Source organism: Brienomyrus brachyistius, chromosome 13 (assembly GCF_023856365.1).
Source record: "Brienomyrus brachyistius isolate T26 chromosome 13, BBRACH_0.4, whole genome shotgun sequence".
NCBI classification, from domain to species: Eukaryota; Metazoa; Chordata; class Actinopteri; order Osteoglossiformes; family Mormyridae; genus Brienomyrus; species Brienomyrus brachyistius.
This window is the reverse complement of record NC_064545.1, coordinates 24,520,587-24,533,309: the sequence shown is the minus strand read 5'-3', so window position 1 is coordinate 24,533,309 and position 12,723 is coordinate 24,520,587. Positions and strand designations below refer to the sequence as shown.

The following is a 12,723-nucleotide window of genomic DNA, read 5'->3' as shown; positions in this document are numbered from 1 at the left end:
GGGGAGAGGAAAGTCTGGGTTTCCCTGCTTACACTGCTGCCCCCATGACCCGATCCAGAAAAGCAGTAGGAGATGGATGATAATGCTAAAAGAGTAACAGGTTAACTCACAACAAGGAGCATCAACAACAATTAGCAATAACCATTTTAAAACTTGACCTAGACAGAAAACATAAAATTCAGTAGGATTGACGTTTATATGGGTGGCCAACAGTCTTGATATCACCTCATAATTATGTGGTGTAATTAACACAGCATATAGCACAAGTGAATAAACACCAGGGATAAAACTTATGGGTTTATTTTGTAGGAAACTTTTACATTAAAAAAGGAATTTTAAAAATCTATTCATCATTAGCCTTCATTATAAACACACATACATATATATTTAACATATGATGGAATGCATATCAAAATATTGGTAGCAGTGCTAGTTTTGTCTGGTTCAAGAAAGAGGACAAGTTTAACATTTTAAACAGACATGAATTATATAATAATTACACATCAATCTGTATTTTTTTTTACACTGAATAAAAATCGTACTTTTACGATATTGGTTTTTGATTTGGCAGCTGCACACCCAGAGCTTCCTAAAGTATGCATCTATGGCTCAGTTTACTCCATGGAGAGTAATCATCCTTTCATACATCAGAACCACCATGACCTCAGTCCAAGCTACTGGACCTACTGAAAATCTGAGCAGTCCCCAGGAAAGACAGGAAAAAAACAGACTACAACTTTTAAAATGCAATTTTTGCTTGTTAAAATAATGGATTATTCAACGAAAAACATTTTACAAATATCACATTTGAAAAGATATTGGAATTGGTTTACCATACCCTTAGGTGATTGTCGAGTGCCTTTGGCCAAGCGGCCATTACTGCCACAGCTCTACATGAATGGCTATATTACTTAGTGTTTCGGGAAAACATGGATTTACATATTTCCCAAAATAAGTCGGAAAACCAAAAATTATCAACGAATGAGGAAAAATATGGAGGGAAAAGGATAGTTTTACACTAAACCGTAAATTAGGTGAATTAACATGTTTGTTTTCGATTTGTAAACGAGATGAGAGAGATGGTGCTTTAGCAGTCTCTGGAGGAAAAATATAAGTTTTGATAAAATTACATGAATAATCCTTCAGGGAGAGCAGTAACCCATGACAAAAAGGATAAGACACGCACCATTAAAAAGACCCATCAAATATTCTAATCCACAGGTCAGTGTAAAAGTGCAAGGGTCAAAGGTCAAACAGGGCTGCAGTCTTCATACAGCTAGAAAAAAGACGACAGTGAAATGAAAGTCGGCTTCTCTCAGATTTGGACGAACACACTGCCCATGCTGGGCTTCGCCCAGTCAGTCAGTCTGCCATTTGGCAATTCCAGTACTTCTGAATTTTCACATATCGATTTCAAAAGTCAAGGGACAGAAAAAGTTCAGTCCTATGAAAAGGTCATTTTAGAGCACACCTCCAGTTGGAAAAAAAGTAAAGAAGATGCAACTATACAAATGAGTGTTTGTGCAGGAACATGTACTCAGCATAAAATGGGTAACATCTACCTTGGGTGGCCTTTTCCCTAAACGATCAGATGGTGAGAGACACGGGTTCAACGCTGGATGGCTGCATTCGGACAGATTCATATTTTCAGTTAATTTCTTAAAGGAGTAAGTTACAAAAGGCTTCCGAAGACGACAAGGTAACATAATACTGGCATGTAAAATGTAAGACTTGACACCGAGTTTATTTTGCTTGCTGTGGGGCAAAGATCTCTTTAGGGCAAAACTGACACCAACTTCACAGCAGCTGATACAGTTACAGTTCACAATGGATGCGCTACAACCACCCTGATCACTGGCAGCCGAGCATTTGAAGGGAGAGACCTGACTCATAAACCCTCACTTAAAGAGTTCTAACCTTCCCATGCAGCTGGGATACCCAAGGATGTAACATCTGATCTGAACTATTTCAGCTGGGCAGAGTCGTCTTCTCCCTCAGCCATGTTTAAAAAGGTTTTTTAGATAGCAGACCTCAAATGAGAGCTGTGGACCTCATTATCTGATATTTAAAAAGCCATCCGATTCTAACTTGAGACCTAGTTGAGGACAACAACTTGCCCAGGCCGTGGCTCAGGTTGCACAGGGAAGGCGGGACTTAATCCATTAGCACCTCCCTCTTAAGACCATAGACATAAAGAGAACTACAGTATATCCAGGATGGCAGGCAGTCACCTAGCGGCGCCTCTGGTTCTGGGACTCAGAGGCAGGATGAGAGGCTCACAAGTGACCTTGTCCTCATTATTCTGCATCCCTATGTTGGCCTGGTGGTTTGGGTTTGCTACACCCCACTTGACATGATTTAAAGGCATTAAGCTGAGCTTCATGACGTGTCACTGGACAGAACGGAGGCAGTTCCAAGGTGCACCGGAACACTCTGGCCAGTGATGACTTATATGCAACTACAGAAGTGAGCAGCCAAACGCGTGTGTGCACATTTATGCACGCACACCAAAAAAAAAATTTTTTTTAAATCAGAACACACCAATTTGGATCAGGCAGAAGCTGAACACTGAAGAAGATCCTGCCTGAGTCCAAGGGGAACCACCCCCACCTTTTGGGTGACATCATGGAACACACAGGAACCTCAGTGTTGCACCTACTCGAGCAGCACAGGACAGCAGCCCTCGTGTGGGGGTCCGGAAGGTGCCCAGCGACTGCAGCTCGGAAGAGGATTTGTTCGGCCGTTCCAGCTCAGTTATGACAGAGATCTGCGGATCTACGAGGATCAGGTTAGCGGTTTTTGAGGCAGCTGGCACAAGAACGACAACATCATCCTCTTCAGTCAAAAAAAGACACACAAGGGCTTTTATGCAATATTCATCTCAACTTCGGAACCGCAAATTTGGCCACTACAAAGGCACTGTGTCTTTTGTCATCTATTAGCATTTACTCAAATAAACCAAATCTCGGCCCTCCCCTGCAACCCCCTTTCTGGTACAATAATTCACAGAAATCTTCATTTAACAATCCTCCGGAAGCCTTATTTGAGTTCTTTTCAATGGACCCTTCACGCGATCATAACCTTAACTAACTCACAAAAAAAAAACAATAAATAAACAGAAATCAGTCACAGAAACAAGGAGAGAACGGCGGGACGGAAATAAAAGGTTAGTTCATTGGATGTCGCCACACAGCGTAATCACGTAACCAGGGAAAAGCGCGTGTGGGGAGGGGGTCCACCCAGCTTTGCCGTGAGCCCTGGGGGGGGCCGGTCAGTCTGCCACGAGCCTCAGCCGTTGTACTGCTGCTGGTAGCGGCGGTTGAGCTCGCGCAGCTCTCGCTCCCGGACACGCCGCGACTTGTTGGATTTGTTGGAGCGGCTGGAGCGTGTGGACTGGGCCGACTTGGTGCTCTGGCAGCGCGACGACGCCCTCTTCAGGAGATTCTGGGAGATGGAGCGGTGCAGGTTCTTCATGGAGGAGGAGGCGGCCATGCTGACGACCCAAGGGTGCTTGAGGGCCTGGCCAGCCGTCATGCGCTCGCTGGGGTCCACCGTCAGCACGCGCTCGATGAAATCTTTGGCCAGGTTCGACACGCTCGGCCACGGCTGGAGAAGATAACAGCAAGGTGAGTAGGAAGAAGCGGCCATTTCAAAATGACAAGAATGTTTCAGCAACAAGGCCCAGCTTTTTTTTACCAAAATAAAAATCAAATATTTACATTTATGATGATGCACAAATCCAGTGAAGATTCTTAAAAATAATTTTGGTTCTACACCTCGGATAAACAGAGTATCTGCAGTAAGGTCATATTCACAGAACTTGATCTTTTTCTCTTCACTGTTATAAAAAAAAAACACACAGCACACAGACGTCATTACATAACGTGAACACCAGAGGGCAGTAATGGACAATGCAAAGAAACACGAGTCAAAGACGTCTCCAATTACACTTTTTGGGTATTTTCAAAACATGAAGAGTTTAAACAACAGCTCTCAGCTTATGCCAATGAACATCTCACTAGGAAATTGAAATGTGTTCCAAGTGCATTTTAAAAAGTAAATTAAATATAAATCAAGGCAAACGGGTTTTCAGTTTCAACTGCTTGGTCGAAGGTCGTTTAAGAACTTTTCGGCGAAATTTTCCCACTTTGGTCTCTCTGCATGTTTCGTACCAAACCCTACCTACACAGAGCAGCACCTCACAGTTCTGTTCTATCATTACCAGAATGAACAATATCCACAGATGTGTGGAGCAAGACTTACTGCTGGGGACTCACAGGCTTGAAAGAAAGCTCCTTAATGCCAGTAGAACCATCACCTGCCTGTGTCCAGCCACCCTCCCCCCACCCCCCAAGTATGGAAGCTTTGTGGGTGGGTTAACCATGCCTGGTCTCACCTCATGTGACCCAATGAAGAAGTACCCGACAGGAAACAGGTTACCGAGGTTCGTGGACTGGAAGCACATGAGGATCCAAACCGGCTTGGGCTGGAAGCCTTATTTCTCCCAAGACTACTGTGACTCCAACCCTCACCATCACACACCCCCCTAAGTGAAAAACCTCTCCCAGTCAGAAGGGCAGTGACAACAGCAGAAGACTGGAGCAGGTCCAGAAGCACCGGTTTGAGGTGGTCCACCAGGCAGGACTAAGGAATCAGGCCAAATCATACCCTCTGGTTGTGTATTTTCAAACAGCCCTCAATGAGGAATATCATTATCCTCTGAGAAGCAGACATGAAACATGAAGAAACCTGTGCGCATGTTTTTAATTTAGCTGTTGCTAAAGCTGCAGAAAACCGAATGACAGCAGATTCCCTTTGGTGTTTCCATGCCCCAGAATGCAGTTCACTAATGGAGCCCCCCCCCCCCACACTGCCCCAGTAAACACGAACTCCATGCGAAGGCTGTATAAGCAGCCATTTTTTTTGGATACAACAGCTGTTGTTCTGGCACAATAAACATTTACATAAAGTGCATCTCTGGAAAGAAAAATAAACTGTAAATGTTCATGGCAATTAAAAAGCATTGTCACAAGTATAATCATTCCAGGAGCAAAAGGACACTTCATAATACTTAATAATGCTCTTCATAATGACAGAAAATATGCAAAAATGCACCGTAAATCAAGGAGGATGCTCTTCGCGCAAGTGCTATTAAGAAAAAACATGCATCTTTCAACTACAGACCAAGCACAAGGTCACAGAGAAAAATATTACGGGAAATAAGTCTGCAAGAGCTGCAGGATTAACAAAATAGATTCATATTGGGGGATAATGAAAAACACCACAAATCTGCACAGATATGGTCACCTGGCTGCAAGCTAAAACAGAAGTAGAGAGAAATGCCAACATCTGAAAGCCAAGAAGAAAGCCTGCAACGAATGGGATACCATAATGCATTAAAACATAAAAAAAAAAAAAAAACAGTTAATATACCCTACGCTTTTTCATCCCCTACTGAGCAATTTACCTAGCAGGACAGTCAGACATGCAACTTTTTACATCAGGCCGCCATCCCATTAGGCTCAGCAAAGCCCAAAAAGAAGTGATTCATCCTTCGTCTTTCCCATTAGTGCATAAGTAGCCTTATCTTTAAAGGTGTTATTCCAACATCTGGATTGTCTGAGATGGACTGTTTATTATTATAACTGTTTATTTATACACGTCTCACCACAGTAATGTTCTAATGTTTATAATCACTCATTTATAACCATCTGCATATGTTACATGTGCATTCCTTAGGAACTGTTGCAAGTGGTACTGTGTGTTGTCTACGCATGTGCTTTTATGTAGTTGTGTACTGTGGAGACTAATTACACACAATTTCCCCAGGATAAAAGTATTCCGATTTATCTACCAAGGAGGCCAATAAGGGCAAGCATCAGGTGCAAATGCTTCCACATAATTCAAACACAAACATGTATTCCTCATTTACTTTATGCTGTTAACAGGCATCCCCAAGTCAATTAACTTCTAACACTGCAGTTTTTTTAATAGAAATTACTGCTTTTGTTTAGGGCTGGAAACAATTACTTTGGTAATCGATTAACCATGTGATCAGGTGATCAACTAATCGAATAGTTGGGCCAAAACACAAAGTTTAAAGAAAAGCAGAAATGCTTCATTCAAAAATATTTTTAAGCTGTAAGAAAAACATCACACATGACAAAGCGGCACACAAAAAAAATGTGTCTCCGCCAGATTTAGTGTACTAATGGTTTTCCTTTACACCACAGTATACGGAATTCTGGTGCTATTCCAGCATTTTGAAATCCAATCGGGATGGGGGGGGAAAGGAATGCCAGATAATTTTGTCGCCAAAAGTTCAAAAATCCATGATATAGTGCATTATCATAATACCACCTAAGTCTAGTAACTTTAAAACTATTCATACGCTTACCCACTTCACTACACAGCTTATATTTGTGTTTATTGCAATATATCTGCCTGGTGCAAATCTGGTGAAATATTATTGCTGTATGCTTTCGGGAACCTTGATTGTCTGCGTCCACGGACAAATGCACACAGGAGTCTGCACGACCAACAGTGCTTGAACTGTGACGGCATGTGGAAAAGTGAAGCACGAACCAGTAACATGCCAACGTTAACGTTGCTAGGTTGTGATGTCATTATACTCAATTTATGCAGCAAACCACAAAAATGCAACCAGGCTGATGACAAAATTCGGTGTCGACTATTTTTATCGACATTATCGATGAGGTGTGGCAGCCCAACTCTCCCCCCCCCTTTAATTTTCTATGCTAATACTATTACAGTAACATCCATATACAATCTTAACTTTACACCACATTGCACATTGTACAAAGAACAGACCCACACAACCTGGCAGTCGGCGAATTTTACGGAAATTTTCAAGATGCAGCATAATTTTTTAAATAATTGCACACTGGAGTTTCCTTCTCCACGGGTGTGGAGGTGGAATCCAATTCTTCCCCCATCTCTACACAGACTGTCTCACACACTGTACCTTGTTGAAGCCAGAGCCACGCTCTCTTAGTGAAGCGCTGACACCTCCCCCGCTGACCACTGATACAGTGTAGGGGGGGGAAGGCAGTGGGGGGTCTGAACAAGTGCGCAGTTTTCCGTTTCTGTTGCAGTTTTTCAACCCTTACTGTGCTGATCAGTCTGCTGCTTCCCACGGTTCCCTCAAAACTGCAGCCAGTCTGCAGAAAGAACACCCCAAAAAAACCAAAGACACAAACAGCACAGAGAAGGTCGGACCGGCTCCCTGCACGTGTACCCGGCTCAGCAGGCGATTTCCATCATGCAGACACGGCTGAGCGTCACGGGCCCAAAGGATAACCTTTCACCAAACAACGTGGCACGAATGCCTGCGATTGGCTTGGCAGCCGCAGGTTGAGACAGACGTTCCCAAAAACCGTCGTGGTTACCATGCCGAAGGGTCCAAGAACAGTGACCCTGATCCAGGAACCAAAAGTTTGAAGGGTGATCTGGAAATATTGACATTAGCACCAGAACACACACAGACCATTTTCAGATCAGCGTGATTCTCTCAGATCCATATGGAACAGAAATGGTAAGAGATGCACGGAGTCAGAACACAGTCAAAGCGCCAGAATAATACATTTCCCATGTTCCACATGGCCTCCCACTGAGAATGATCACTGAAAATACGGACGCATGCATTCCAAACAGAGCACTGCTGACGTCACAACGACTGAGAGAATAAAGCGAACATCAAACTTTCAAATCGGACAAATGCAAACGAGACCCTTATTCTTCCCAAGGAAGGGGGTGGGAGAAGAGAAACTAGAAACATCTGCTTTCCTGTAGACTCGACTGCAGCGGTCAGGGGGAGGAGGGGGCTGGGAAATGTGAGCCATTTTCTGAAATAATGCTAATGAGATGGAGGAAGCCATGAGGGGAGAGGCAACCCTACCTCTCCTGAGAAGCTGTACTTCCCCTTCAGGATCTGCCGGTAGAGTCGGGTCCGATTCTCATCCTCAAAGGGCATGGTACCGCTCAGCAGGATGTAGGAGATGACTCCCAGCGCCCACATGTCCACGGCATTGGTGTAGGGCTTGCGCACCAGGATCTCAGGGGCGATGTACTCTGGCGTGCCGCACGTCGTCTTCATCAGACATTCATCGCCCTTCTTGCGGGTACTGGCCAGCCCAAAGTCTGTGATCATGATCTTGGAGTCGGCACCCGGGTGATAATACAGCAGATTCTCGGGCTTGAGGTCGCGGTGCGTGATACCCAGCGTGTGCAGATACTTGACACCATCCAGCACCATCTGCAGGACGCGGGTGGCATCGCGTTCGGTGAAGGAGCCCTTGGCGATTATGCGGTCGAAGAGCTCGCCGCCCGTGGCCAGCTCCATGACCATGTAGACGCGCTCGGCCGTCTCAAACACTTCCATCAGCTGAATGATGTTGGTGTGGCGCACGCGACGCAGCACGCTCAGCTCCGACTCACACACCTCGCGACCCTCGCGGTATCGCGTCTCTATCATCTTGATGGCGTACGGCTGCCTCGTGCTTTTGTGCTCCACGCGCACCACCCTGCTGAAGCTGCCCCGCCCGATCAGGGCCTTGATGTCATACTTAGCCGTCACCCGGGGGTCGAATTTGGCCCGGTACTTGGCCACCTTGCTGCGCCGTGAGTCCGCAGAGTCTGTGGCGCCTCCCGGAAGTGGCGGAGGGGGGGCCTGTGCCAGCGGGGAGGGTGAGCCCATTTTCTCTGTGCCCGCCTTGCTCCCACTGCCGTCGTCCCGAATGAAGTGCTTGTAGACGTCTCTCTGGTGCCCTGTGTAGGGCTCCACGCTCTTCACCAGGTCCAGCTGAACTTCTGTGGGCGGCTCTGGAAGAACCTTGCTCGTCCCACAGCCCATCATGTCACGGTCCCGCCTGCCTGGCCCAGCAGAGCATTCTCATGGCCCACGCATGAGGCTCCCAGTCACTGATCCCACTTGCCAGGATTCCTCCCTGACCCAGGCAACCCAGCTGCAACTTCCAAGGTGGCCTGAGAGGGTGTGAACGTGTGAAACACCTGAGGAGGAAGACACAATGGTAAGAGCTTCATCTCACCCAGGCAAATACGGGCTGCTTCGGCATTTCAGCATAACTCCATGTGCAGATCTCGCAGGCATGCGATTTCTGAATTTTAAATGGCATGCACACCAGCTAAGAAGCGGTTACTCACGTAATCAACCTGAAATATTTTTGAAAACTAAGCGGTCCCAAAATTTGCTTATCCACGTCGGAAAGAAACGGATTCCTTGGAAAGGACTGCAATCATATACAGTAGTATCCTGCACATCGGAACAGTTAAACTACACTGCCACACCTAAACCACTCTGATATCGACAAATTTAATTGTTGCACTGACTGAATCTCTCCGATCCACAACCAGCATCTTGGAATTTCAGACTGTAACATTAATAAAGTTAACTGCGCATTAAATCGCAGTAGAAAGAGTTTGAAATTACTCCAGATTATAAAAACACAGGAACCGACCGCCCCGTTAACTATACCCCCAACAGCAGACCACACGTAGCTCGCTAAGAAACGTGTAGTTTATATTAAAGAGTCTGCAAAATACCATTTAAAATCCACTGAGTTCACAATCGAAGAGAATAAAACACGGTCACACCAAGACAAGCTGATCCACTCGCAACCTCAATACAATGCATCGATATTACGTTTTAATCTTACGGCAACACTCGCTAATGTACAATAACAGCAGGCCGTGCGGCGACCGCGCTGCCCGTAAGTTCAACGTTACTCTGTCATATCTGCGGTTCCTTAAGGTATAAACACATACGGGACAGAATTAAGTATTAACAGCGAGTAAATGAAAGGAGAAAATCATTTTACAGCTACCCAGTCCTGTTTATTTTTGTTTAGATTGTCATTTATACCGCAAAACATCACTGAAAGCGGCGTTACAAAACTTTAGCTGTTGAAGTTCATTAGCCTGCGAGGTAGCTACGGCGTTAAAATGTAGACGGAAAAGCTTTCACCTTCCTCAGGAGTTATTGGGTTGTTACATGCGGCACAGGCAGCCTCCTCACCCCACATTCAGCTGTTCTCTCCATTTTTTCTTTTCTTTTTTTTCTGCCTTTTTTTTGCTAAGCTCAGTCCACTTAACTCGCTAGTCAGTGTCTCTCCTTCCGCTCCTTCAACTCCAAGAATAACACAAGTCCGTCAAGCCTCCCACGGGCAGCTCTCTGACTGGGGAAGCGGGATTTCCACTTCTCACCATAAGCCGCTTTTCACGTTCCCGTCACTGAGCAGGAAAGCAGGCAAACGGCGCCCTCCGTGAAGCTCCCTCGGCCCACCTACTTTCTGCGGGGATTTTCTAAGACGTCCTCGGCTTTTTTTTTCCTTCTCCAGAAACATATCCACCACTAGCCGCCGTGACGTCACTTCCTGGATTCCAAGTGAAGCTCCTTACCAACCAATCCGGTCCGGTTGTCATGCCAGCTCCAGTCGGGGGGGGGGGGGTATTTTCAACAAGTGCGACAACCCCCGCTAGAGTCAAAATGGCGTAAGTATAACTGTGATTTTTTGATAACCACATCGAGAGCGTTTGGAAGATTTCTTAATGGAACATGCATATTTCCTGTGAGAATCTTAGCTGATGTTTCTTCGGTAGGCCGAATTTGGGCTTCAAGCTTTTTAAAGATGTAACTAGTACTGCCTACAGCCTCTGGGGGGCGCTAATTACTTGAGTGATGATCCGTTGGGACCTTGCTATCATTGTGCAATTTACTTTTTAACCTTATGTGTGTTTAATAAGCATACATAATATTCCAGGATTAATATTTTGCAGTGGCATTTTCTTGATTGATATAAATATTTTATTTCTTTCCCCAGAAACAAGCTATTGAGATTCCAGCTTCTTTTCAAGTTAACTCACTTTATATTTTCATTTAATAAACATTAAACGAAATTTTGAATATTCAGGGCATCAGACAGCGAGAACAAAGACCACCCGAACAATAAACGCTGGTCAATAAATACTGGGGGAAGATAAATAAAATAAAAAAGAAAAACAAAACAATACAGAACGGTACAAAAAAATACACAACAGCAATGACACAGTGCAAATAGTAAACCATGGCTGAACAGTGCATATGGAGTGTAGACTGCAAATAAAAACGAACACATTTCCTTAAAAAAAATCTATTCCTCACTGAATAAATACTTGAAAGACAACAGGGGTGTTAAGACTTAAATTGCAAAGCAGAATTCATCTTTAATAGACCATAAGAGATAACTTATGACCTGACCTTCATTAAAATGCATCATTGGTGTGTCGAGCGGTCATTTCCTCTCCTTATTGCCAGGTCTCACGTGACTTGCCACGCCATTGCTTCAGGGACACCCAAGTGCCAGTGGAGGCAAGTCATGGAGAGCTGTCTTCCTTGAGTACGAATTACTTAGGGTAATTTCAGAGAGGATCCCTGAACCCTCAGATAGCTTTTTAACAGCAGGTCCTGTGTCAGTCAGGCAGGTGCTGTGCGGACACTCGTTTGCTCTCCTCCCGATTTCCCACTTCAGTGCTGTGCTGCAGTTCCCTTTAATAACATCTAATCCCAGAATCTCAACTCTCAAGACATTAATGTGTGACCGATTCCGTTGCCAAGTCTTCCTTCTTCCTACCCCTGGGCCAGATGTTGGAAATAGCGGTGTTACCTGCCAGCATTATAAACATTTTTTTTCTTTTTATGTCTGTCCATCATGTTCGCGTTTCTTTTTATGATTATAATATTTTTCCATAGTTTCTATACAGAACCACAACAAAACCAATCCAGGCTGTTTGGTTTGTTCTGCTGGTACCGCTGCATGGCTGAAGACACTGAAGAAAATGTAGATTGTATTAGTTTGCTGCTCGACGAGAAACACAACACGCATTAATTAAGGAGGAAAAGTCCCTCAAATTCAAAGGAAGTTCTGGTGTCATGAACAAAAGGCAGGCCTGGTGCCGACATAATATAATATCTCTGCCGTCATGTTCGATATGTCCTCCAATCTACACGGGAAGTCAAATGGAGGGTTACAATTTACGCACCCTGGGCCTTGCCAGTATTTATCTGATTGCAGCATCAACGCAGGCTAAGTACATTCCCAGGTGTCTTCTGCCCTTGGATGTGACTGAGTTGTTAAATCCATTTTCCCGCACTGTGGTATTCACCATAACACTGAAAGTGAGCCTAACCCCTTCCAGTTTCCGGGAGTCTCAGTTCATCACAGACCTTTGCAAAGGCAGATGTCAGCAAACCTCCGTTTGTTCTATAAACTGCAACATTCGAGAAGACCCAGTCAAATGCAATCGGGACTGGAGGCTATAAATATTACCAACACCTACAATGAATGGTGATAAAATTCGTATCTGCCAGACGCTCTTCTCTGTTGTGCCCGAATAGGTGGCGTCTTGCTCAGTGGGTTAGGGTTAGGATGCCCATGTCTATGGCTGGAATACTGCCGATTCAAATCCATGGGTAAATGGGAATGATATCAACGTTGGGTTCTTGAGTGAGGCACGTACCACCTCCCCGCCCCTCCCCAGGGTGCTCCAGGGGTCTGGTTGAACCTGTTTCTGAAAACAAATGTATAAATTTGTGGTGCACGTATACATAACATTATGGGGACAAAAACTGGAAGTGCAAACGTGTGTGTTACTTTGGATAAAAGCATCTCCTACATGCAAAGTGAGTATGGATGTGATGATGCTGCA

The 12,723-nt window shown here is 44.8% G+C and overlaps 1 protein-coding gene across 4 annotated transcripts; it reads right to left on the bottom strand.

The window, feature by feature from the left end:
• Positions 1-284: 284 nt before the first annotated feature.
• Positions 285-10,474, bottom strand: pskh1 (protein serine kinase H1). Of its 4 annotated transcripts, none has more exons than XM_048972984.1 (3): positions 10,326-10,474; positions 7,919-9,030; positions 285-3,606 (listed from the first exon to the last, which is right to left on the bottom strand). In XM_048972984.1, exons 2-3 carry the CDS (start codon positions 8,873-8,875, stop codon positions 3,289-3,291), a joined length of 1,275 nt encoding a protein of 424 aa, XP_048828941.1. In that variant the 5' UTR covers positions 8,876-9,030; positions 10,326-10,474; the 3' UTR covers positions 285-3,288. The 4 variants fall into 4 exon arrangements, with proteins under 4 accessions (XP_048828941.1, XP_048828940.1, XP_048828938.1 ...); XM_048972983.1 differs by having other exon boundaries at positions 10,243-10,439; XM_048972981.1 differs by having other exon boundaries at positions 10,004-10,438.
• Between the last annotated feature and the right edge of the window lie 2,249 nt (positions 10,475-12,723).

Excerpts from the sequence above, each read along its gene's own strand:
- pskh1 (XM_048972984.1), bottom strand. The coding sequence starts at position 8,875 with ATGATGGGCTGTGGGACGAGCAAGGTTCTTCCAGAGCCGCCCACAGAA. Across the intron at positions 3,607-7,918 it reads AGTACAGCTTCTCAGGAGAG|CCGTGGCCGAGCGTGTCGAA; the intron begins GTAGGGTTGCCT and ends TATCTTCTCCAG.